This window comes from Balaenoptera musculus, chromosome 21 (genome assembly GCF_009873245.2).
Source record: "Balaenoptera musculus isolate JJ_BM4_2016_0621 chromosome 21, mBalMus1.pri.v3, whole genome shotgun sequence".
In the NCBI taxonomy this organism is placed as follows: Eukaryota; Metazoa; Chordata; class Mammalia; order Artiodactyla; family Balaenopteridae; genus Balaenoptera; species Balaenoptera musculus.
In genome coordinates this window covers 35,904,334-35,929,536 of record NC_045805.1, presented here as the reverse complement: position 1 = coordinate 35,929,536, position 25,203 = coordinate 35,904,334, and the positions used below count along the sequence as shown (strand labels likewise).

Here is a 25,203-nt window from a genome sequence, read left to right as displayed (position 1 = left end):
AACCTGACCCCTGACCCCAGTGTTGTGCTTAGAAGTGCGAGGCCCCATCCCAAGTGTGTCACGTCACTGTCTTTACAGCCAGCTGGGAGGGAAGGGCCAGTGCCTGTATTTCCCATGACAAGCTTGAGGGACATGCACCTGTCCCTGGTACGTGGCAAGGAAAGGGCTGGGCAGAACCAGGCCGGAGGCCACGCTGTCTGGCTCAGGGCACCCAGGTGACAGCAGCCGACAGGCAGGGGAGGCGCCCTCCACAGGCCACTGGGCAGGACCCCCACCCCTGGCCCCCCACGGCGCCTTCAGTGGAAGTTCACTCAAGTTCATCCTGGCACAAAGGTTTTTGGTGTTAAAACTTCCCAAAGGAAAAGGTCTAGCATTATGTTGATATGTGATATTCACCAAAACCTAACTATGGAAAAGAAAATCTGGAGAACATGGAAGGAAATGCCTTTTTAAGTAAAGTACACTCTTGTTCAGAAACTCTAAGAATTAAAAATAAAATTTAAAAAAACCCCACAAATTTAGGATGATTTTATTTACAAAACAGGTTCTTTTGTTTTACAAAAATTACAAAATATGACAAAAATAGTAATAGCTTCTTGGACTGTTGGGAACTACTTCTAAGCGACCAATGAGTTAAAACACCGCTGGTCTTCTCCTTTTGAAGAACGACGACGGCAACGCTCATCGGCACTTTGTGTCTCCCCAGAGCCCGCGGCTGTGGGCTGCCTCTGGCGGGAGGGTCGGTCAGGCCAGCGTCTGGAGCAGCAGGATCTTCTCGTTGACGCAGAACCTGTGCAGCACCAGCATCAAGTTCTCCCCACAGCGGGACACCTGGCGCTCCATGGCCAGGCGGAAGTCCTCCTTCACGCCCTTGGTGATGCCCCGGGTGACCGTGTGGTGCCTGGGGCGGCGACAGGGAAACAAACGGACGCCACAGTTAGCACGGCAGCACAGGTCAGTGACTCTGGGGCAGGAGAACAGGCTGCCTCAAATCTAGCGAAAAGTTTAAAAAAGAAAAAAGCCCCAACCAAACAGCCTCCACTGCCCGTTCCTCTTCAGAAAGACTTAAAGCTGGAGAGCCGTCTTCCCCACTCAGGAAAAGGCTATTCTAAACATCGCATGTTTGGCGAGATGCTGCCTGCTTGGCTTCTAACTTCTGCAGCCCTGACGCTGTGCTTCCCGCTGTGACTCACGCACAGTTCAGTTACTTGGGGCTGACGGAGTCCGGACCACCCCGGCCACACCGTTCGGGTCCCGCCAGGCCAGCTGAGCGCAGAGGCAGCAGCGGCAGGAGGATGCCTGAGCGAGCGTGGCCATGGCCGTGGCCCCCGGCCGGTGCCCCGTGACAGGCTCAGGAAGGCTCGGCTGCCGCACAGCACCGGGCCACAAGCGTGCCTCTCTCCCTGCGATGCCGGGACGGGACAGCTCCTCCAGGTCTGTTTGCGAAGAAGCAGGAGGAGCTGGGGCCCCAAGACAAGAGTCCGGCACCGGCGGGGAGAGAGAAGCAGAGTCGCTGATGAAGGGCTTCCTGAGGGCCTGCTGGGGCCCGGGAGCCCTCCCTGCATGCTGGGCCGGGCCGGCGGGAGCACAGGTGCGTCCTTCACGACGCCCTGGAGGGTGGGCTTCAGAGAAGGAAATTACAGAGGAAACCCCAGGAAACTCCAAACACCAAAATGAAGGAAGCAAAAGAAAAACCTAGCAGAATTCAATGGGTTCAATCAAAAGGAAAGGCGTTTTAACTACCAGTCAGTAATTGGGTAGATTTAGACAAACAGAAGCCACCTCCATCCCCCACTCCCACTGCCTAACTTCCCTAAGACACAGTCACAGGAATTTAAAATTACATTTTTAGGTACTGGCCAAGATTAAACTGTTGAAACCACTCTAAAATGTTTCTGTTTTTAAAACTTGAATTATATAAAGTAAGTACAACGGAAGTCAGAAAGTTGCAATGTAACAGAAGGAAAAAGAAAACCAGAACAGGCTTTGTTAGAAGGGTAAGATATTACAGGACACCCTACAACGCCCGTGGACAGTTTACAGAACCACAGTGAGACAGCACAGCCAGTTCTCTGTGGACGTCTCTAATCAGGTCCGGCTGGTGACTCAGAAGTAAGTACACAGTGTCAGTGAGCCCCGCTGGGAGCTCATGCAGCCCCTTTATGCTGCCCTGAGATACTGCTCTTGGGGGTCCCAGACTGCAACCCCAAATGGGAGCCCTCCCTCTGACCCACTGAAAGACACTGGTATTTGCAGACACCGAGCTAAAGGGCACGGATGGCTCCAAGCACACGCTCCCCTTAATACTAGTAAAAATGCAATAAAATGCTGTGTCCTGCTGGTCACAGGCCAAAGGTGTTGTTTCCATATATGAAGAGCGGTACAACTCAACTGTATTTCTATCAGAGTCTTTATCCCTCTGGCAAGTTTGGATGAAGAAGAGGACGAATTAGCTTTTGTGGTTTAAGACCAGGATAAGTCAACTAGTAAATGTAGCATTCTAGCCTACCAAATATTTTCAATCCGGAAAGGTACGGTCGGAAAAAAACAGTACCAGTGGCAGGAAGATACTGTGCTTATGCCCATTTAGACCAAGACCTCAACACTGGCCACTAATACGAAAATCTGAGAATAAAAATTTACTTAGAATAAGTTTCAGCATCCTTAAATATTTAGGACCGAATGCCTTATGTTTTACCAAAAGAGAATCATAATTTAGTGCCTAATCTGATGTGCACTTAGTCTTACACAGTTTTATGTAACGTTCACTTATTTCCAGATCCATAATGATTTTTAAATTGAACACAAAAACACTGGCAACTTATGGAAAAAAATAAGAAATGTTAACAATATTACAACCAGATGGTTTGCCAAGGAATGCAGAACAAATTAAAAAATTAAATAAAGCATGAAAAAGAGCACTGAGGAACAAAGAGCTGAAAACCATGGGCAGTAAAACATGTCGACAAACAGTACACTATGAGCAGGTGTGTCCACTTGGTACCTGTCAGCAGTCTGTATGCTGGGCTGAAGCACAGGTAAGAATTCCTGCTGCAGTAACCCCATGGGAGGGCTAGAAGGCCTTTAAAAAACAGCAAACAGCGGCATTCAAACACCCACACCGACTCAGCCTGCACTTAAAAACAACACTCCAGAGAAAAGGCATGAGACGGGGGGCAGGCTGCACAGAACCGCCAGCCTCAGGCCTCGGGCAGCTGTTTCGGGAGGACAGAGGCTACCAGTCCCCCCCGCTGCACGGCTGTGGCCCACGTGGGTCCCCAGGCCTCTCGGCTGCCGGTCCCCGGCTCAGCCCGCTGAGATCTGGCATGAAAAGCAAGCGCCAGGGGAGAGGACGGGGAGGTGCCATGGAACGGCCGTGGAGAGAGTCTCAAATCCAGCGCCTCTGCTCTCCACGCTTGCCACGTCCATGCCGATCCCAGAAAGACACCCGTGACTTTTTAGAACCATCTTTGATGGGACTGAAGCCCCAGACTGAAGAGGCCCTTTCAAGAGGACTGGAGAGGCTGGCAATGTTTTTGACAAAGAAAGGTTGAGTTTAAATTTCAAAAAGTATTGAGAAAAGGCAGAGATGGGGGAAAACAAGAGTCCGGGCCATGGCTTTGCGGGATTCTGTAACAACAGAAATGAGTACATTAGCCGGGTGATCGCCTCTGAGAGCGTCATTGCGCACCCAGTTCGGGGCACACACAGGACATGGGTTTGTGTGTCACCCAGGGTACTGCAAGCATCAGCACAGAAGCATTTCTCGACTCCAAAATACATGAGAGCAGCACGTGTAGGTAAGAATCAGAGCTCGTCCCTCCTGCCGGTCAGGCCCCCGTGCCCTCGGCGCTGGTACCGTACCTGCTGCAGCCCAGACGCCACAACCAGGACGGACTCACAGCCTCACCCGAAGGAAGGCTGGACTCTGCTCCCTGCACCTCTGCGCTCGGCTGGAGGGCCCCCCAGAAGGTCCACAATGGCTTCAGACAATTTGTTTGCGACCCAAAGGGAAAAGGAATGTGACAGTTTTACTCAAGATCCCGACCATACCTCAACTGTCTCAGGCGGCCCGCTTCTCCGCGGTAGTTTCTCATCAGAAATTTGAAAGGCAGGTTTCAAATGAACCCCGAGACTCACACTGTCAGCTCACTAAGCAACAGCCCCTAGTCCTGCTTCCAAACTGATGGAACAGCAGGTTTCCTAAGAGACTTAATGGTCTTCTACAGGGAGTTAGAAGAAATTAAGGGTTTCTTTAACTAAGGACACCGTCTGGGTGTCCAACAGCCCTCGCCTCCACTCCTCGTCCGAGGGCTTGTCTGCATTTTCCCGTGTCACTGTGCAGCTCAGAAAAACTGGCTGGAGAAGACAGGTTCAGTAGAATGAAGTCTGAGACTCAACCACTGATTTTCTGACAGCCTCTTCTCTCACATTCACAGCTAAGCATTACCTAGTGTGAGGATTATTAAACTTAGGTTTAACCTAAGTAAACGGAGTTGATTCTACTGAGGTTGTCTCCATATTATGACAATTTGTATGGTGAGCATTAATGGGAATTAAAGAAAAAGCTATTAAAGGTATGTTTGTGTGTCCAGCCTCAAAACCTGGAAATTACAACATAAAAGGGGTTACCTAGGCTTCCGTGTCAAAAAGCCAGCTTTACTCTCAAGCACGGTGAAGAATATTTTGAGTCATGCAATTATTTTCCCCACGTTCTAGGGGAGCTACCGGCGTGGGAAGATGAGCGTGTCTGGTCCCCCGCCTGAGCCAGCTAACATACAAAGGTCTTGCGCTTTCACGTCAAATGCTCAGAATCTTTAGTAACGTTTGCAAGGTGAAGGACAAGCACCCCACCTTCCCATTCCTGACAGGACACTGTGCTGCTGGATGCCCCAGCCCCGAGCCTACGGGAGTCCAGAGGGACACCTCTTACTTCCCTCTCCACAACACTCCCCGAAGACAGAACGAGATGCGGATTTTGGCTTTCCACTGAAAACTCGTCCCTTTCACAAGTGAGGGAAAAAGGAGACTCTGTCAGCCTCAGCAACACTTTCTTCTCACTCGGGGTTCGGTCTCCTGCAGTGACTCTGATCCTGACCCACACACGCTGAACGTGCAGGACGCAGAGGAGGAAGTATGGACATCACACTACGCGAGGCGTCTGCAGCACAGAGGATGTACTGTCCAAACTGCAATGAGGACTGAAGGGCAGAAGCAAGGGCATTTAAAAATCATAAATGGTCACTGACTTCATCCAGGAGTGGGGAGTGCCAAGACCAAGCCCCACCCTGCTGAGTTGGCAGGTGCTCAGCAGGGCTTCAGTCAACACTGAGGCCCAAGTACAGTGTGGAAGTTAGGTCTGCAGTTTTTCCCAGTCCGGCTCAACTTTAGTTAAGCATGGCTTTTCTTAATTAAAAGCACCCTACTTCTAATCAGAAATTATAGGATCAGTCTGTAAGTTTTGGAACGGAAAAGATACCATGAATAAGACTTTCGTCTAGTGTAGTAAGCATCAAAAGTGACGGAACTATCCCAATTTAAACAATGTTTTATCAGAAATGTAGTTAAGGAAATGCCAAGTCTTTCAAAAGGATTCCCGGAATCAAATCTACTCTCCAAAACAGAGACCAGGTTTGGATTCCTTTCTAATGACTGTTTGAAAGCCACAGACATTTACAAATATTTCCTACAAGCACACGAAGGCGGGCACTCAGCACGGAGAGCAGGAGACGGTGCCCTTACTTGATCAGCATTCCTTGATTGGGCAGTAGTTCCAGATGGATCTTCCCACCTTCCTGAGTTCTCAGGTAGGCGAACTCCTCCAGCATGTCGATATCTGAGGCCAGATTCAGGGAACCACGTGAGAAAGCCTGGAGCCCTGCTCTCCTGGAGGAGGAGACAGGCTCGCAGCCACGGAGTGCCCTGCCCGCGGCGACCGCACCAGCAACCCAGCGCTGCCTGAGTCCAAATCCAGCGGTCCCTATGCCAGCCCAGCGCCCTCACAAAGAGAAACACGTTTCTCAGGTAGCTGACTGAGCAGAGCCTATAGGGTCCCAAGAGCAGCATCTTTTCTTTCCTTAATAAGAAATGAAAGAGGCGGAAGAGGTGCTATACACACCGCCCCCCTCCCCCCGCCCAAAGGTTAAGAAATGCTGCTCTAGGCACCTGGACAGGGATGTCAGACGCCGTGCAACTCAAAAATAATGTATTACGAGAAGCAATGAAGTATGAACGCCAGACCTTTCCCTAACCAACAGGAGGAAATACAACGCTCCCCATCACGAAAGCCAGCGCTGGGTGGAGCAGCTTCTCTGGCGGGTGCCCCGCGGGCCTGTGACGGCTGCTGTTGTAACCCCAGACCCCAGGGGCCCTGTTCCCAGAGGAAGGCCGACGGAGAATCACAGTCTACGGCCCCAGCAGTCACTCAGGGCCTGCAGGCCCTTACTTCAGGCACCTTGGGTACCTTCCTAAGAAGCCACTTGAAGTGGAAAATGCAACAGGGCTGTCCACGTTCCTGATTCCTCTTTGAAGCCGTTCATGACTTTCACAAAACCAGCTGCCACAATCCCATTTTAAGTCACCATTCCTTCTCCTTTTCCCCCAAATCACCAAAACCATTATTCCTACCCCAAATGGTTCGTTCATTTTTGTACCAAGCATTTCTTCTGCTCAAACAAGAAAAAGGATACTTGTAACATAATTGAAAAAATTCTCATATTGGAAGTTTCCTTGCTGGCAAATCTTATTGACGGCTTTCAGGAAAAGGGTCTCTCCCCGCGGCCACTCCTGCTGAAGCAGCACGATCACGTGCCCCAGCGCCATGTCGTCTCTGCTGTCTGTGAAGGCTCTCAGCTGCAGGACACAGAGGGGAGGGAGTCACGGGGTGATCTCACACACACCCGATACCACTTCCCCCAAAATGCTGTTACAGGGAAGTGCGTGACTAAGGTCACCAGTCAGAAGGGACAGCAGAAGTCAAGCCTGCCTGGCAAATGTCACCGCTGCCGGCGAGGAGGGGCCCGATCTCAGAACCCGGCCCCCCGGCACCCTCGTGAGCCTCCTGGCGGGAGCGGGACACGCAGGGTGGGACCAAGGCTCTGAGCGCGGGGATGAGGGCGCGAGGAAGGTGAGCGGTCTGGGCAACAGAGGAGAATTTGGGGACTTCTTTTAAGGGGCCGGGGGGGGATGGAGGGCGGGCGAGAGGCCCCCTTAGACAGGAGGGTCTGAGGAGACCGTGGGACTGGGGAGAAAGGCCGGCGGGAGCCACAGGAAGGAGGATGCAGGGGTGTGAAGTGAGAAGCCGTCAAAGGGCTTCTGGTTCTAAACCGGCAGCTGTGCCTGAAGTCACTTCAAATTGTTTCTGTCGCCTCAGTGCTTCAGATCAAGAGTCAGGATTGGGAATTACCGCCCTGAAGGGGAGACCGGATACTGCTGCCCGCTGCTCCTGAGCCTTCGTAGACAATTCAGCCTGTCCACCCCAGGCCTCCGCTCCCCACAGCCCGGTCCTCAGACTTCCCTGGCTCTGCTGGGCCTCTGCACACGCTCGTGCTCATGCCCTACGCCTGTGATAATGAACTCACATCCCCCCATGAGCCCAACAGCACTTGTGCTCCCTTCTTCTGTAGCTAATATATCCTGACTCGCAGGCTAATTCATACAATATTTACTGGACACTACCACAGGCGAGGTTATTTGTGTATCCACCCCACTATTACCTGTAAATTATCTGTCCCACTGTTACCGTAAACCTCTCGAGGATGGGGATTAGTTCCTACTCATCTTTGCCTAGTGCAGTCGATATTTAATAAATATTTGTTAATTCCTTGCCCATGTGCTTTCCTCACTACACCAACCTGTTTTCAAAGGACTAAACTAACATTTGTGCCTAAGGCTCTCAATTCATGTCACTCCAGATCATCACAACAATCTTGCAAATTAATTTCCTTTACACTAATCAATGTGAAGCTTACCTTAAAACAAGCTAACATTAAGTGCAGGCAATAGGGCATGATAGCCTTGCTGGTACAAGGCAGAAGCTTCAGGTCTGAACCTAAGAAAAGTCCACAATATACTTGTTAGTAGCAAAGAAAAGAGCTTTGAGAAGCAAATGTTTAAAGTGCTTTCCTTAAAAGGAAAAGGATAAGCAACAATCACATGGTCTCAACACAGTTAAATCACAATTACATTGAGTGAAGGTGAAACTGGTTTTTCAATCGTCTCTGGATTTCATTTCTCAATCTAAATTTCTAAAGTTGCTTAAATACTTATTATTATGAAACATCTGAAATACATAGAAAATGACAGAGATTACTACAAACACCAGAGTGCTCACCACTCAGCTGTATAAAATGCTGACATCTGCTTTAGTTTTAGATTTTAATGTAAAGCATCGCGAGCTCAGTTCTCCTCTTCTGATGCCACCCCTGCCTCCCTCCTGAGAGAAGACTGCTATTCTGAATGGGGGTTCATCATTCCTGTGCACACTGCCTGCTTTTAACACAGGAATCTATATTCACGCACCACAGAGAAATGTTTCGCGTGTTTTCATTCTACTATATAAATGTTGTCATAGCGTACGTATCTTTCTGCAGATTGTTTTTGGTACTAATATCTGTGGCTCTAGCCCATTGGTTTTCTGCGTTACGTAGTGCTCTGTTGGTTACATTGACCACAACTGATTTATCCATTCTTTTATGGTGAACACTGAGATTTCCAATTTTTCACTATTACCAACAATGCTGAAATAAACATTCTTACATATATTTTCTTGTGCACTTGTGGAAAAAACTTTAAGCAATGGTTGTTTTTCAAACCAAGACCATAGTCCTTTCCTTTATGCTGTGTGCTCTTTCTATCCTAAATCCTTCTCTACCCAAGAGGCAAGAAGTAGCAAGAAATAAATATGCTTTTCACGTAGGGAACCTGTGCACATGCACTTACACATTTCATACAGCTGGCTCCTGAGCAACACAGGTCTGAACTGCACGGGTCCACTTATACATGGATTTTTCAGTAAATACAGTATCTGCATTTTCATCTTACAGATCTCTAAATGAACTAAGTGTGGGGAAAAGTTTGTATTGGATTAGAGATCACAACATGTGGAATCAAAAGAATTGCAGTCTGAGCCCTGATTTTATCCAAACTGTTCCAGCTTCCTGCCCTAGGCTGAGTCATTGGTCAATTCCTGTTTTTAAGGCAGAGAGCAGTACCAGATTTTCGACCGTTGCGGGGAGGGGTGGGTCTGAGCCCCTGGGTTAACTCCTGCATTGTTCAAGGGTCAATTGTGTGTCTAAAACAAAAGGTTCGTGAAATAAAATTTACCCTTTTTAGTGGAGATACATTCATTTTAATAATACTGTTACAGTCTACCTCATTAAAAAAGAAAATTTCTATTGGAAATTCATGACCCAGTAGCTGAGGGCCCAAGTTTGGAGATCACTGATCTAAAGTCTATACCTGGAAGGGGCACATAACCAGGTAGTGAGATGTGCAACTTGGTACTGCTAAACTGCTCTCCAAAGTGACCATATGAATCTATGCGCCTTCCAGAAGCCCGTGGGTGATGCGTATCTTCACGTCCAGACAGTCAATACGGCCACCCTTTACTCTCTGCATCCTGATGGAAAATGATAGCTTATTGTTTTAATCTGAATTTCCTGTATTAATAATAGGTGGAGAATCTTTCCAAGTAGTTTTTGGCCATTTGGCTTCTGTGAATCTGTTGTTCATATTTTTTGCCTATTTTTCTATGGGGGGTTGGTTATTTGTTTCTTACAGGAGCTCTTTCAAAATTCTGGATACTAATTTTTGGTTGAATATATAAGTATATAAATATATAAATTGTGCTGGACAATTTTCTTGTAGTCTATAGCTTTTCACTGATCATAATATCTTTTGTTGGTATTTTGATTTTAACGTGATCAAATTCACTAATCTTTTATGTCGTGTGCTCTTTGTAGCCTAAATCCTTCTCTAACTAGAAAGCAACAAAGATCGCCTTCTGTATTTTCTTCTCAAAGTTTAAAAGTTTTAGTTTTAATATTTAACTATTAAAATTTAAAGGGTTCTTGTGTAGTATGAAGGAGGAATCTCTTTTCTGTCGTTTTTATATTTGGATCATCAACTGTAACAGTACCACTATTGGGATACATTCATTCTTCCTCCACTGAACTGTAATGCTACCAGTTTCTTGGTTCTCTATTCTGTTCCTGGGGTCAATCTCTACACCAATGCTACACTTTAAAATTAGTCTTGATGTCTGCTAGGTCAAGTCTTACCCACCTGATCTGTTTCTGTTCCACAGAGGTATTAATTTTTGAAGGGGTCTGGGCTATATCTATTTTTTTCAACCTTTGGTTGTGGAAAATCCCAAACATACAAAAAGTAAACAGAATAGTATAATGAACTCCCAATAAGCATCAAAACTGTCAAAAAAAAAAAAGCTCTCATGCTTTTGTCTTCTAGAAAGCTTTTAGTGTCCTAAGAAACCTACTACCAGTCTCAAAGAAATTTTCTTCTAAAAAAATGTTATCATTTAGCTTTTCCATTTAGTCTCTGCTCCAGCTCAAATTAATTTTTGTGAATAATGTGAGGTAGGAGGTGAGGATCTTTTTTTCTTCTACATGAAGATCCCTTTGTTCCAGCGCCATTTGTTGAAAAGGCTTTCCTTTCTCCATTGAACTACTTTGGTGTCTTCATGGAAAATCATTTGACCATACTTATGTGGGTCCATTTCTCGATTCTCCAATCTTATGCCAATACTGTCTGGATAACTGTAGCTTTATATTAAACCCTGCTATCAGGTAGGGTAACTTATCCAATTTTGTTAGTCTTTTTCAAAACTGTTGTAGTATTTCCATATAAATTTTAGAATCAGTTTGTCAACTTCTATTAAAAAAAAAAGTCTGCTGGGATTTTGATTGGGATTGCATTGAATCTACAGAGAGATTTGGGGAGAACTGGTATCCTAACAATATTGAGTCTTCTAACCTACAAACATGATTTTGCACATCTTTCATTAAATTTATCCCTAAGTATTTCATGGGTTTTGATGTTATTCTATTTGGAGATTCCTTGACTTTTCTACATAGCCAAATATGTAGCTGTGAACAAAAACGGTTCTTTTTCAACCTTTCTTTTTCTTGCCTATTGTGTTTGCAAGAATCTCCAGGATGTTGAATTGAGGTGCTGACAGCAGACACCCCCTGTATTGCTGCTGGTCTTGAGGAAAGCATTCAATATTTCATAGTTAAAAATGATGCTGAGGAAGTTTCCTATCTCTAGTTTACTAAGGTTTAAAAAAAATCATGAATGATAAATGCAGACATAATTGAATTCTGCCTGCATCTATTAAGACAATCTTATGATTTTTCTCCTTTAATCTGCTAATGTGGTGAACTGCAGTGATTGGTTTTCCTGTGCTAAACCACCTTTGCATCCCCGGTATACTTGGCCGTTATGTATTACCTTTCTTATATATTGCTGTATTTGCTTATACTTTGTTAAGAATTTTGGCATCTATGATCATGATAGACACTGGCCTTTAATGTCCTTCTCTTGTTTGGTTTTGCTATCAGGGTTATGTTGGTCTTAAAAACTGAATTGGTAAGTGTTCCCTCTTTCTCTATTTTCTCCAAAAGTGTGTACAGGATTGGAGTTATTTCTTCCTAAATGCTTGACAAGATTCACAGTGAAGCCAACTGAGCCTGGAGTTTTCTTTGTGGGAAAGTTTTTGACAACAAATTTAATTTCTTTGATAGATATAAAACATTCAGATTTTCTATTTCATTTTGTGTCTGTTTTGGTAAGTTGTGTTTTTCAAGGAATTCTTTCCATTTCACCTAAATTGTTAAATTTATTGGCATAAAGTTATTCACAACCTATTCTCTTACTGTCCTTCTGATTTCAGCACGATCTGGAGTGACACTCCCTCTTCCATTCCTGATATTGGTTATTTGTGTTTACTACCTTCCTGGTCAATCTTGTTAGGGGTTCATCAATTTCATTAATTTTTTTCAAAAAACCGACTTTTTGCTTTATTAATTTCCTCTATTTTTTTCTATTGCAATAGTTTCTGCTCTTGTCTTTATTATTCCCCGTTTTCTACTTGGCTTGGGTTTGACAGATTATCTTTTTCCAACTTCTAAGATGGAACTTTTTTTTTTTTTTAATAGTACATTTATTTATTTATTTATTTATTCATTTTTGGCTGTGTTGGATCTTCGTTTCTGTGTGAGGGCTTTCTCCAGTTGCGGCAAGCGGGGGCCACTCTTCATCGCAGTGCGCGGGCCTCTCACCATCGCGGCCTCCCCCGTTGTGGAGCACAGGCTCCAGACGCGCAGGCCCAGCAGTTGTGGCTCACGGGCCCAGCCGCTCCGCGGCATGTGGGATCTTCCCAGACCAGGGCTCGAACCCGTGTCTCCTGCATTGGCAGGCAGATTCTCAACCACTGCACCACCAGGGAAGCCCTAAGATGGAACTTAGATCGTGACAGTGGGGCTCTCTTCCTTTCCTATGAAGCATCACAGCTCAATTTACATAGATTTTCAACAATGAGCAACTTGAGGTAAAGCTCAAAACAGCCCAAGAGAGACATGCTAAGAGATCCTTTTCAACTAATTATTACAAGATTTCCTAGAATTGGTAAAGATAGGAAAAGGAGCTCACTGATATTCTTCAAAGAGACAACAAACTCAGAAATTGACGAGAACTTTGGAAGAAGGACAGATTTATGGCTGCTTATGAAATGAGAGCCACGAAAAGCTTGGCGAGCACTTCGCTTCTTATACAATTTGTCAAGCTCTGCAGATCACGTGGTATTATGTTGTCAGGAATTACAAAAAATTCCCAGCCTTAGGTCCTAAAGCTATTTCTATAAAATAAAAATAAAATTTGTCACTGTACCTTTTCTAAACTTGGGCTTTATTTTTGAGGGTTCTTCCTGTGACTTGCCTCCGTCCTGGATGGGGAGGACCATGTAGCACATCAAATCAAGGACTTTCTCACACGTCATCTAGAGAAGACAAGACCAGAAGGAACTAACTGAAAGTTTCTGACTGAAACCAAATCTAGGTAACTAAAACCTCTGCAGCACAAGTGGGGCCACCTGTGCACAGAGCTCGGGCGCACGGCCCCAGGACGCCACGTGACCAGTACTGCCTGCTTGACACCGAGTGTAGAAAAATAACTAAGATTAAATCCACATACTAGACTGTTCAGGGAACACTAACTCATTCTTCACTGTTAAAAAACAAAAGAACAAAACTTAAAAATTAATCAAGTATTAACTAAACTACCAAAGTGTTTCACAGCACAGTGGAATCCAAAAGAAGTATGTCCACATCTTAAGGACATTTACTAACTCACTGAATAGAAAAATTAACAAAATGGGACACATGGTGGTGGACTAAAATGGTATGTTTAGAGCATAATTTAAAACTAAGTAGAAACACACACAGGCAGGAAACTAGCAGGAAAAATCTCAGGCAGGAAGGTGATCTAAGCCTTAAAGGGGGGCAGGATCTGAAATATGGAAAAGAGAAAGACGGGTTTTCAAAGGCAGAGAGAAAGACGTGGGGAAGGCTTTCTACTGGTTTTGGCAATTCCCTTGAGGGGAAGGAGGGCATGGTTTAGGAAACAGACACGAAATTGGACCGATGACATGCTGGTGGATGAGAGGCGGCCCCAGGTGCCCCACGGAGCAGGTGGTCTCGAGCCACAGAGAGCAGGGCATCACCTCCTGTCCACCCATCAAATTCCAGTAGTAACAGTCAGAAGCGGCTGAGGGCGCATTTCCTGTGTGTCAGGCACAACCCCCTACTACCCCCATTTTACAGATGACGAAGTGGAATCTTAAATCCATGCTTCCCAACCTTTTTCATGTCTTGGCACGTCCAGAAAATAGTACTTGTAAGGCTGCTCAGAGCTGGCAGCAAATGACCCGGGGCTTAGCTGCTCAAGCCACAGCTAACTGCTTGGGGCTGAGGGGTTGGTATCCTGGCACATCCAGAACCACCCACGGCCACAGGGTCGTGAAGCTCCAGCTTTGAGAGATCGGCAGCTGGGTAGTTAAGAACTTGAACCCTGGAGTTAGATAGGTCACAGCGCTAGTGAGTAGTGGGACCAGGAGTTGACTCAGAATCATATGCTGCCATTCTTCAATACCCAGCTTCAGCCAGGCTTTCCTGTAAATCCTTCCCGGAGGGTGCGGGCCCGGGTGAAATCACCCTTCCCTGAATGACTGCTGTGCACAAGTCTGAGGCAAACCGCTAGCACTGGATTTTTAACTGTCTTACATAAACACCTTCACTTCTCTCTCCAACTCAAATTAGATGTCTTTGAACACGGGGATCCCACCCTGGGGCACCCAGGAAGTCAACACCTCGATGAAATGGAATGATGACAGCAATGTTGTAGAGAGTTGACCGTAACTTATAGGGTTGGAAAAATGGTTACAGGCAACAAACTCAGTTAAAAGCCATGGGTTAGGGTGGTGGCAGTGGAAATAAAAGGCACTATGCCCAAAGCACTGGTGCCCCATCCTGGAAGAGACAAAAGGACCAGCTTGAGTAAGAGTCTCTGTGACTTGACAGGTGGTGTCTAAGGTCCAGAGAACTAAGGAAATGCACATCTGGACATGCTGAGTCCCAGCCAAAGACAGGCAGTCAGAGACTCAGGAATCGGGTAAGGTAGAAACCAAAGATGAAAGCCTAAAAGCGACCCGCACGGAGGTGGTAACAGGAGCCCTCAGAGAGAATGAGTCTGTGTAGCTTAATCAAATCTACCAGTTTATTGTACGTTCCCTCGTACAATGCAGAACAGCAGTACCGTGCACGGCTGTCTAATTCTACACGACACATTTGTATCTGTGTGCATAACTATGTGCTCTCTTAAGTTCTCAAAAGGAATCAACTGAAACTTAGAATTAGGCACCTGACGACATAAGTGATGGTAGAAAAGCATTTCAATTTTAAATGCACATACTTCACATACTTATTAACTTTTTCTTTCTAAAATTCATCACAGCAAATTATAAATCATATTTCAAAGTTCAAGTTAAAAAATTTAATTTAGTGTTTTTAATTCCAAAGTAATCAACTTAACATATAGAGAGACAAGAAGAAATGAGAGTTTGTGTGTTAAGGTGTGACTTGAATCTATCCAGTAACTGCGTACAAAGCTGTGCTGATCACGCTCACCGCATGCAGGTGTTTACTGCGGACCGACGCTGTGCGGCCACCGTGCAAGGAGGGGCTCACAGCACAGAGAAGACAGGTCTGTTCACACAGCTGCTCCTGCAACACCCCTAGCAGGTGCCACCACCACATAAAAAGAGAACCTGAGGTTCAGATAAGCTATTGTGAATCTCCATCTCCCACTTGGTGAAGGCCTCTTCTGTCCAAGTACAAGAGGACTAACTCCACTGTAAAGGGATTCCAGGCAAGAAAGTAAAAATCATCTTCCAACAAATGGAATAATGAGCGGGAAATGTGAAAAGTATGGAAGCCTAACTTGAGGGAAGCTATAGAAAGGAGGAAATTAAACAGCATCACTAAGCTTTTTACCAGCGGATTAGATAATAAAATCTAGGCAGAAAGAGCAAGCTTCAAGTAAACATGCACTGAATTAAAAAGCCACTCTGGGAAAAAAAAAGAAAGCCCCAGGGTCGCCGAGTGTGCCTGTGCGTCCCCGTGCCAGGCACCCAGTACTCACTCTGTACTCCCCCAAGGCAAAGTGGCAGGTCGCCAGCTGGATGAGCGCCCTCTGATGCTCCAAGGTCCCCTGTCCCGAGATCTGTGGCTGAGGAAGTGGTCCCTGGAGAGCTGCCAAGTGGTGCAGGCTGGCTATGGCCTTTTTATATTGACCCTTGGAAAGTCACACAGCAAGGAGGAAAACACAGTGCCATTAAAGAATCTCCAGAGCTAATTACGCCACTAGCAAGCAAGCAACCACAAATCAGGCACCTGTGCTTAATCATTTGAGGAGGGAATGGAGACTTAGCTACAGAATCAAACCAACTTAGCTAAAGCTACGTGGAGGATCTGTAGGGGAACTTCATAAATACAAAGATTTTTCTTTCTAGTCTTAATTCTTGAAACTAAATAAAATGCCACAAGCTCTTTGGTGGAGTACATTTTGGATATACCACTTCTTTATGAATATTTTACTATTAATACCATTTCTCCTTCATGAAGGCTGGAAGCTGCAACCTGCCCATTTCAACAACAGGGGTTGGAAGCTCTCCCTCTCGTTACTGAATCCCCTCTCCCTGCTGGGCATAAGTAGCTCGAGGACAGCAGAACAAGGCAGCAGGGCTCCCCCAGAGCAGAGAGGAGGCGTGAGCAGTGTTTGTCTTTCACTGAGAAATAAAACTCTTACTTTTACAGAGGGGTGTGATTGGACCCCCCAAAAGTAACCCAGATGTGGGCCTGCCGTCCGGAGCTGTTCTCAGCTGAAAGTGGACCACAATCCCCTCACCAGTGAAGACAGAACATCTGCCTTCAGAGCAGGAGGAAATGCACACACCTTCACGCTGAAGATGCTCGCAGCAACCGTGGTCCTGTCAAGACACAGGTACTTAAACACACACTACCTGATAGATGATCACATCATTGAGGAAGATTCTCAACCAAAGCCAAGTATCCGTCTTCCACGCCAAACAAATTCTTGTAAATTCTGAGCAAGAATTCAAAAGCTAATTTACCAGAAATAAGTAACACAGAAGCAGAGAATAAAACTGACATACCCACCAACAGAACAATAGTCAGAGAGAAACAAATTACCAAAAAATGGATGTAACTTTAGACTCTGATTTCTAAAACAATGGTCTGGACTTTCAGTTAGATAGTAAAGTTAGGGCAGAATACTTACCAGTAATACACAAGCAATAATCTTATTAGGCACCAACCCTTACTAAGCACACATCATGTGCTAGCAGCTGCTCAGAATGCTTTTCACACATTACTTTATCTTTTAAACTGCTTTGCTTTCACCCAGTTAAAGTAATAAATATATGACACTAAGAGTTTCACTCATTTTTTCAAGTCGATTTATACCTAAAGAAAAACATCCCCTCCAAAAGTCACATACCTATTCACCATTCTAGATGTGACAAGGATGAACTGGATGATGCAATGTTTACTTAGAAACTATGACATGACACATCAAACAAGGGGTCTGTATAGGCACGTGACAGGAGCAGGCCAGGGACAACTGTCCACTGGCCAGGAGGAAAGTAACGGCCTTGATCCCAAAGTACAGGAAAATATGCTGGTTAGCAGAGTGCTAGTGATTTCTGAGTAGTGTTGAAATACTCAGTAGTGTAAATATTATACAGAGGAAACTCCCTCTCATTTCTATGCTCAAAGCGGGCTTTCTGCAGTGTTTGGAATTTGGGCTTTCAAGCAACGGAGTCAAGTCAGGCAGCACAGCACCACCTTCTGCAGCCTTAGTCACATGTGGCTGGAGGGGGCACCAAGCAGTGGGCAGAGCGACTAAAAGCACCAGACAAACCCAGCAAGAAAAAAGGTCAGCAATATAAATTTTAACAGAAAGACCAAACCCCCCCTCCCTCCAAGTCCACCCCAACCCTGATTATAATACATCCCCAGTGCAGGAGCTAAGAGGTAAATGGTTATTTGAATATTTATAACTGATTAGATTTCCTGCTCAAAAAAGAATCCTATGAAATGTGTGAACTACCGTAATCAATTTAATTAGCCGTTAGTGACTTGACATTTCGAGTAGAATAATGAACCTTTTCGGCATGATGATTTCACATAAAAAATGAAATATCACAGCAGGATAAGCATGCCTTACCCTTGTCAAGGAATTCCAGGGAATAGAGCAGCTCCCAGCTCTCTCTGGCCAGCTTAAAGCTTTCCAACACCTCGATCGAGTTAGCAAGTTCTGCCTTATTGACAACAATGTGACGATTCCTTCCTTTTGCTGAACAGTCTTCATCGTCCGAACTCTGCTTAGAGAATGTGAAGAACATGATTAAAGTTATAAAGATAGTCACTACTTAAACATTATTATGTTTATCGCTGTCAATTCTATTATATGAATTTCATATCAAAGGATACTATCATGAGTATAATACAATTTTTTTGAATTTAACAATTTAGCTTTAAAAAGTAACATAAAATTTTCATCCTTTCACGCATTTGATAGTTACTTTTAAAATTAAGGTTTTCTGATGATAAATTCTAAGCTTATGTTGGCTTCAGAGTAAAGCCATAGAGTTAAAACTTCCAATAACTTAAAAAATATATCAATGTTATAAAAGCCAAAACTTACATTTTTACATTTAGGGATACAGCTTAATTAAGTAGCACCTGTTTTACAGTTTACTTTTTTCCAATATGTGACATTTAATTTGCTTCCAAGAAACAGTTTGTTCTGTAGTACAATAAAATTAAAGCCCGAGTCCTCTGAGAAATAATTAAGAGAAACTGTTACTTATCTTTTGTTCACTGCATATAACTTCTCCAATGGCCACCCAATGCAAGGTGTCTGGCCAGGAATTACATTTGTCTGCACTTACCCATTTTACTTTATAATAAACTTTCCTACGTTTCTTGCTCTTCATCTCAAATAAAGCCAAAGAAAAGAGAGGGCCTCAGAGAAAGGCAACTATTGTAAATGCCACTGAGTATGGTCAGACTTTTTGCCAAAAACAAGTAAAGTCAAAAAAGCTCCATTTCACTTTATTTTCCTGAAAATTTCTTGAATCTTTTATTCTACCTACGTCATTTTTATTAATTCATTGACCCAAATTAAATTCTCCCTGCAGATTTTTACCCCACTAAGACCATTTAAAAATATGTACAAATAAACACAACTGTGAAACAGAAACAGACTCACAGACATAGAGAAGAGACTTGTGGTTGCCAAGGGTGGGAATGGGGGAGGGAAGAACTGGGAGTTTGGGATTAACAGATGCAAACTATTATATATAGAATGGATAAAAAACAAGATTCTACTGTATAGCACAGGGAACTATATTCAATAGCCTGTAATAAACCATAATGGAAAAGAGTATGAAAAAGAATACATATGTATAACTGAATCAATTTGCTGTACAAAAGAAATTAATACAACACTGTAAATCAACTGAATCAACTGAATTTTTAAAATTCAATAAAATTTTAAAAAACTATGTAAAAATATTTCAGCTAAAAGCTCCAATCCTCATAAACAAAACCAACAAACCTCCAGCCAGGCTCACCATGAAGAAAAGAGAGGAACTAAATAAAATAAGAAATGAAAGAGGAGAAATAACAACCAATACTGGAGAAACAAAACAAATCATAAGAGAATACTATGAACAGTTACATGCCAATGAAATGGACAACCTAGAAGAAATGGACAAGTTTCTAGAAACATACAGCCTGTCAAAACTTAATCAAGAAAAAAACAGATACTCTGAACAGACCAATCACTAAAACAATCTGTAATTAAAAAAACTCCCTGTAAACAAAAGTCCAGGATGAGATGGCTTCACTGGGGAATTCTACCAAACACACAAAGAATAACTCATACCAATCCGTCTCAAACTCCTCCAAAAGACTGAAGAGGAGGGAACACTCCCAAAGTCATTCTATGAAGCCACCATCACCCTGATACCAAACCAGACAAAGACACTACAAAAAAAGAAAATTACAGGTCAATATCTTTGATAAATATAGACGCAAAAATCCTCAACAAAATATTAGCAAACTGAATCCAACAATACATAAAAATGATCATACACCCATGATCAAGTTAGATTCATTCCAGGGTCACAAGGATGGTTCAACATAACACTAATCAATCAATGTGATACACCATATTAACAAAAGAAAAGACAAAAACCACATGATTATCTCAACAGATGCAGAAAAAGCATTTGATAAAACTCAACATCTGGACTTCCCTCGTGGCACAGTGGTTAAGAATCCGCCTGCCAATGCACGGGACACAGGTTCGATCCCTGGTCCAGGAAGATCCCACATGCTGTGGAGCAACTAAGCCTGTGCGCCACAACTACTGAAGCCCGCGCACCCTAGAGCCTGCGTGCCACAAATACTGAGCCCACACCCTGCAACTACTGAAGCCCGTGCACTCTAGGGTCCACGTGCCGCAACTACTGAGCCTGTGTGCCACAACTACTGAAGCCCGCATGCCTAGAGCCCATGCTCTGCAACAAGAGAAGCCACCGCAATGAAAAGACTGTGCACTGCAACGAAGAATAGCCCCTGCTCACTGCAATTAGAGAAAGCCCTTGCGCAGCAACGAAGACCTGACGCAGCCAAAAAATAAGTAAGAAAAAAACAAAACAAAACAAAACAAAACTCAACATCCATTCATGATGAAAGTTCTCACCAAAGTGGGAATGAACATATCTCAACATAATAAAACCACTTACGACAAACCCACAGCCAACATAATACTCAATGATGAAAAGCTGAAAGCCTTCCCACTAAAATCTGGAACAAGACAAGGATGCCCACTCTTACCACTTCTATTCAACACAGTATTGGAAGTCCTAACCCAGCAATTAGACAAGAAAAAGAAATAAAAGGTATCCAAATTGGAAGGGAAGAGGTAAAACTGTCATTGTATGAGAAGAAATGATACTCTACATAGAAAATCCTAAAGACTCCACACAAAAACTATTAGAACTAATAAATGAATTCAGCAAGGTAGCAGGATACAAGATAAATATACAAAATTCTGTTACATTTCTTCACACTAACAATGAAATATCAGAAAGTAAAAAAACAAAATCCCATTTAAAATCACGTCAAAAAATAAATAAACTGGGCTTCCCTGGTGCCGCAGTGGTTGAGAATCTGCCTGCCAAGGCAGGGGACACGGGTTCGAGCCCTGGTCTGGGAAGATCCCACATGCCGCGGAGCAACTAGGCCCGTGAGCCACAACTACTGAGCCTGCGTGTCTGGAGCTTGTGCTCCGCAACAAGAGAGGCCACGATAATGAGAGGCCCGCGCACCGCGATGAAGAGTGGCCCCCGCTTGCTGCAACTGGAGAAAGCCCTCGCACAGAAACGAAGACCCAACACAGCCAAAAATAAAAATAAATAAAATAAAGAATTATAAAAAAAAAAGAGTAAAATATTTTAAATAAATAAATAAATAAATAAATAAATAAATAAACAAACCTAGGAATAAACCTAACCAAGGAGGTGAAAGACCTATATGTCGAGAACTCTAAAACACTGATAAAGGAAACTGAAGATGATTCAAAGAAATGGAAAGGTATCCCATGCTCTTGAAATGGAAGAATTAATATTGTTAAAATGGCCATACTACCCAAAGCAATCTACAGATTTAATGTGATCCTTTATCAAATTACCCATGACATTTTTCACAGGGCTAAAACAAATAATCCTAAAATTTATACAGAACTACAAAAGACCTAGAATTGCCAAAGCAATTCTCAGGAAAAAGAACAAAGCTGGAGGCATAAGCCTCTCAGACTTCAGACAATACTACAAAGCTATAGTAATCAAAATAGCATGGTATTAGCGCAAAAACAGACATGTAGATCAATGGAACAGAAGAGAGACCAGAAATAAACCCACACACCTCTGGTCAATTAATCTTCAACAGAGGAGGCAAGAATATACAATGGAGAAAAGACAGTCTCCTCAGCAAGTGGTGCTGGGAAAGCTGGACAGCCACATGCAAATCAATGAAATTAGAACACTCCCTCAAACCATACACAAAAATAAACTCAAAATGGCCTAAAGACTTATATATAAAGCATGACACCATAAAACAGCTGTAAGAGAACATAGGCAAAACATTCTCAGACATTAATCATAGTAATATTTTCTTAGATCAGTCTCCCAAGGCAAAAGAAATAAAAACAAAAATAAACAAATGGCACCAAATCAAACTTATAAGCTTTTGCTCAGCAAAGAAACTCATAGGAATGCAAGAGATTTCTGTGCATTAATTCTCTATCCTGCTACTTTACCAAGTTCATTGATTAGCTCTAGTAGTTTTCTGGTAGCATCTTTTCTTTTTGTTCTGTTTTGTTTTTTGTTTTGTTTATGGTGGCATTGGGTCTTCGTTGCTGCACGCGGGCTTTCTCTAGTTGAGGCGAGCGGGGGCTACTCTTCATTGTGGTGTGCGGGCTTCTCACTGTGGTGGTTTCTCTTGTTGTGGAGCACAGGCTCTAGGTGGGCAGGCTTCAGTAGTTGTGGCTGGCAGGCTCTAGAGCGCAGGCTCAGTAGTTGTGGCGCATGGGCTTAGCTGCTCTGCAGCATGTGTGTTCTTCCCAGACCAGGGCTCGAACCCCTGTCCCCTGCATTGGCAGGCTGATTCTTAACCACTGCGCCACCAGGGAAGCCCTCTGGTAGCATCTTTATGATTCTCTATGTATAGTGTCATGTCATCTGCAAACAGTGACAGCTTTACTTCTTCTTTTCTGATTTGGATTCCTTTTATTTCTTTTTCTTCTCTGATTGCTGTGGCTAAAACTTCCAAAACTATGTTGAATAATAGTGGTGAGAGTGGGCAACCTTGTCTTGTGCCTGATCTTAGAGGAAATGGTTTCAGTTTTTCACCACTGAGAACGATGTTGGCTGTGGGTTTGTTATATATGGCCTTTATTATGTTGAGGTAGGTTCCCTCTATGTCTACTTTCTGGAGGGTTTTTATCATAAATGGGTGTTGAATTCTGTCGAAAGCTTTTTCTGCATCAATTAAGATTATCATATGGTTTTTATTCTTCAATTTCTTAATATGGTGTATCACATTGTTTGATTTGCATAGCAGGATACAAAATTAATGCACAGAAATCTCTTGTATTCCTATACATCAATGATGAAATATCTGAAAGAGAAATTAAGGAAACACTCCCATTTACCACTGCAACAAAAAGAATAAAATACCTAGGAATAAACCTACCTAAGGAGACAAAAGACCTGTATGCAGAAAACTATAAGACACTGATAAAAGAAATTAGAGACAATACAAACAGATGGAGAGATATACCATGTTCTTGGATTGGAAGAAACAATGTTGTGAAAATGACTATACTACCCAAAGCGATCTACAGATTCAATGCAATCCCTATCAAACTACCAATGGCAATTTTCCACAGAAGTAGAACAAAAAATTTCACAATTTGTATGGAAACACAAAAGACTCTGAATAGCCAAAGCAATCTTGAGAAAGAAAAATGGAGCTGGAGTAATCAGACTCCCTGACTTCAGACTATACTACAAAGCTACAGTAATCAAGACAGTATGGTACTGGCACAGAAACAGAAATATAGATCAACGGAACAGGATAGAAAGCCCAGAGATAAACCCATGCACATATGGTCACCTTATCTTTGATAAAGGTGGCAAGAATATACAATGGAGAAAAGACAGCCTCTTCAATAAGTGGTGCTGGGAAAACTGGACAGCTACATGTAAAAGAATGAAATTAAAACACTCCCTAACACCATATACAAAAAAAACTCAAAATGGATTAAAGACCTAAGTGTAAGGTGAGACACTATAAAACTCTTAGAGGAAAACATAGGAAAAACACTCTTTGACATAAACCACAGCAAGATCCTTTCTGACCCACCTCCTAGAGAAATGGAAATAAAAACAAAAATAAACAAATGGGACCTAATGAAACTTAAAAGCTTTTGCATAGCAAAGGAAACCATAAACAAGAGGAAAAGACAACCCTCATAATGGAAGAAAATATTTGTAAATGAAGCAACTGACAAAGGATTAATCCCCAAAATATACAAGCAGCTCATGCAGCTCAACATCAAAAAAAACAAACAACCTAATCCAAAAATGGACAAAAGACCTAAAGAGACATTTCTCCAGTGAAGATATACAGATTGCCAACAAACACATAAAAGGATGCTCAACATCATTAACCATTAGAGAAATGCAAATCAAAACTACAATGAGGTATCATCTCACACCAGTCAGAATGGCCATCATCAAAAAATCTAGAAACAATAAATGCTGGAGAGGGTGTGGAGAAAAGGGAACACTCTTGCACTGTTGGTGGGAATGTAAATTGATAGAGCCACTATGGAGAACAGTATGGAGGTTCCTTAAAAAACTAAAAATAGAACTACCATACGACCCAGCAATCCCACTATTGGGCATATACCCTGAGAAAACCATAATTCACAAAGAGTCATGTACCAAAATGTTCATTGCAGCTCTGTTTACAATAGCCAGGACATGGAAGCAACCTAAGTGTCCATCATTGGATGAATGGATAAAGAAGATGGGGCACATATATACAATGGAATATTACTCAGCCATAAAAAGAAATGAAATGGAGGTATTTGTAATGAGGTGGATGGAGTTAGAGTCTGTCATACAGAGTGAAGTAAGTCAGAAAGAGAAAAACAAATACAGTATGCTAACACATATATATGGAATCTAAGGGAAAAAAAAAAAAGGGTCATGAAGAACCTAGTGGCAAGATGGGAATAAAGACACAGACCTACTAAAGAATGGACTTGAGGATATGGGGAGGGGGAGGGGTGAGATGTGACAGGGTGAGAGAGTGTCATGGACATATATACACTACCAAATGTAAAATAGATAGCTAGTGGGAAGCAGCCGCATAGCACAGGGAGATCAGCTCGGTGCTTTGTGACCACCTAGAGGGGTGGGATAGGGAGGGTGGGAGTGAGGGAGATGCAAGAGGGAAGAGATATGGGAACATATGTATATGTATAACTGATTCACTTTGTTATAAAGCAGAAACTAACAACAACAACAAAAAACTACTATATATAAAATAGATAACCAACAAGGACCTACTGCACAGCACAGGGAACTATATTCAATATCTTGTAATAACACAGAATGGAAAAGAATCTGAAGTTGTACAACTGAAACTAACACAACATTGTAAAACAACTATAGTTAAAACAAACAAAAAAAACTCCAATCCTCAAGCTAAATTCAGAAAAAATTGGCACCTCCCTCCCACTACCCACTTTCTCCCCATTCCTTGACAGCTGGGGACCCTCCCCGTCCCACCCTAGTTAGCTTCATATTCTTATCCCCCTAGTAATGACACATACCCCAATTCCTTTCAAAACCAAAACCCATCTGTCAGGCACCCTAGCTCATCGGGGCCACATGTGGGCCACACGTGGGCCATCTAGTGAGATACAGTAATAGGAATGGTGTGTTCATCGCCGTGGCAACTCATG

At 43.3% G+C, this 25,203-nt stretch overlaps 1 protein-coding gene across 4 annotated transcripts in view; it reads right to left on the bottom strand.

Annotated features, from left to right (window-relative positions):
- Window positions 1-513: 513 nt before the first annotated feature.
- Window positions 514-25,203, bottom strand: part of INTS10 (integrator complex subunit 10) — a 36,921-nt gene continuing 12,231 nt past the window's right edge. Inside the window, exons 10-18 of one of the 4 annotated variants that reach the window (XM_036838662.1) lie at window positions 17,821-17,977; window positions 16,595-16,677; window positions 15,715-15,867; window positions 12,907-13,015; window positions 7,971-8,050; window positions 6,690-6,852; window positions 5,743-5,836; window positions 3,005-3,082; window positions 514-901 (exon numbers count right to left, since the gene is read on the bottom strand). In XM_036838662.1, the coding sequence (XP_036694557.1) occupies window positions 745-901; window positions 3,005-3,082; window positions 5,743-5,836; window positions 6,690-6,852; window positions 7,971-8,050; window positions 12,907-13,015; window positions 15,715-15,867; window positions 16,595-16,677; window positions 17,821-17,977 (1,074 nt within the window). In that variant the 3' untranslated portion in view covers window positions 514-744. The remainder of the gene's footprint in view (window positions 902-3,004; window positions 3,083-5,742; window positions 5,837-6,689; window positions 6,853-7,970; window positions 8,051-12,906; window positions 13,016-15,714; window positions 15,868-16,594; window positions 16,678-17,820; window positions 17,978-25,203) is intronic. The other 3 variants (XM_036838663.1, XM_036838664.1, XM_036838665.1) reach the window with 3 other exon arrangements.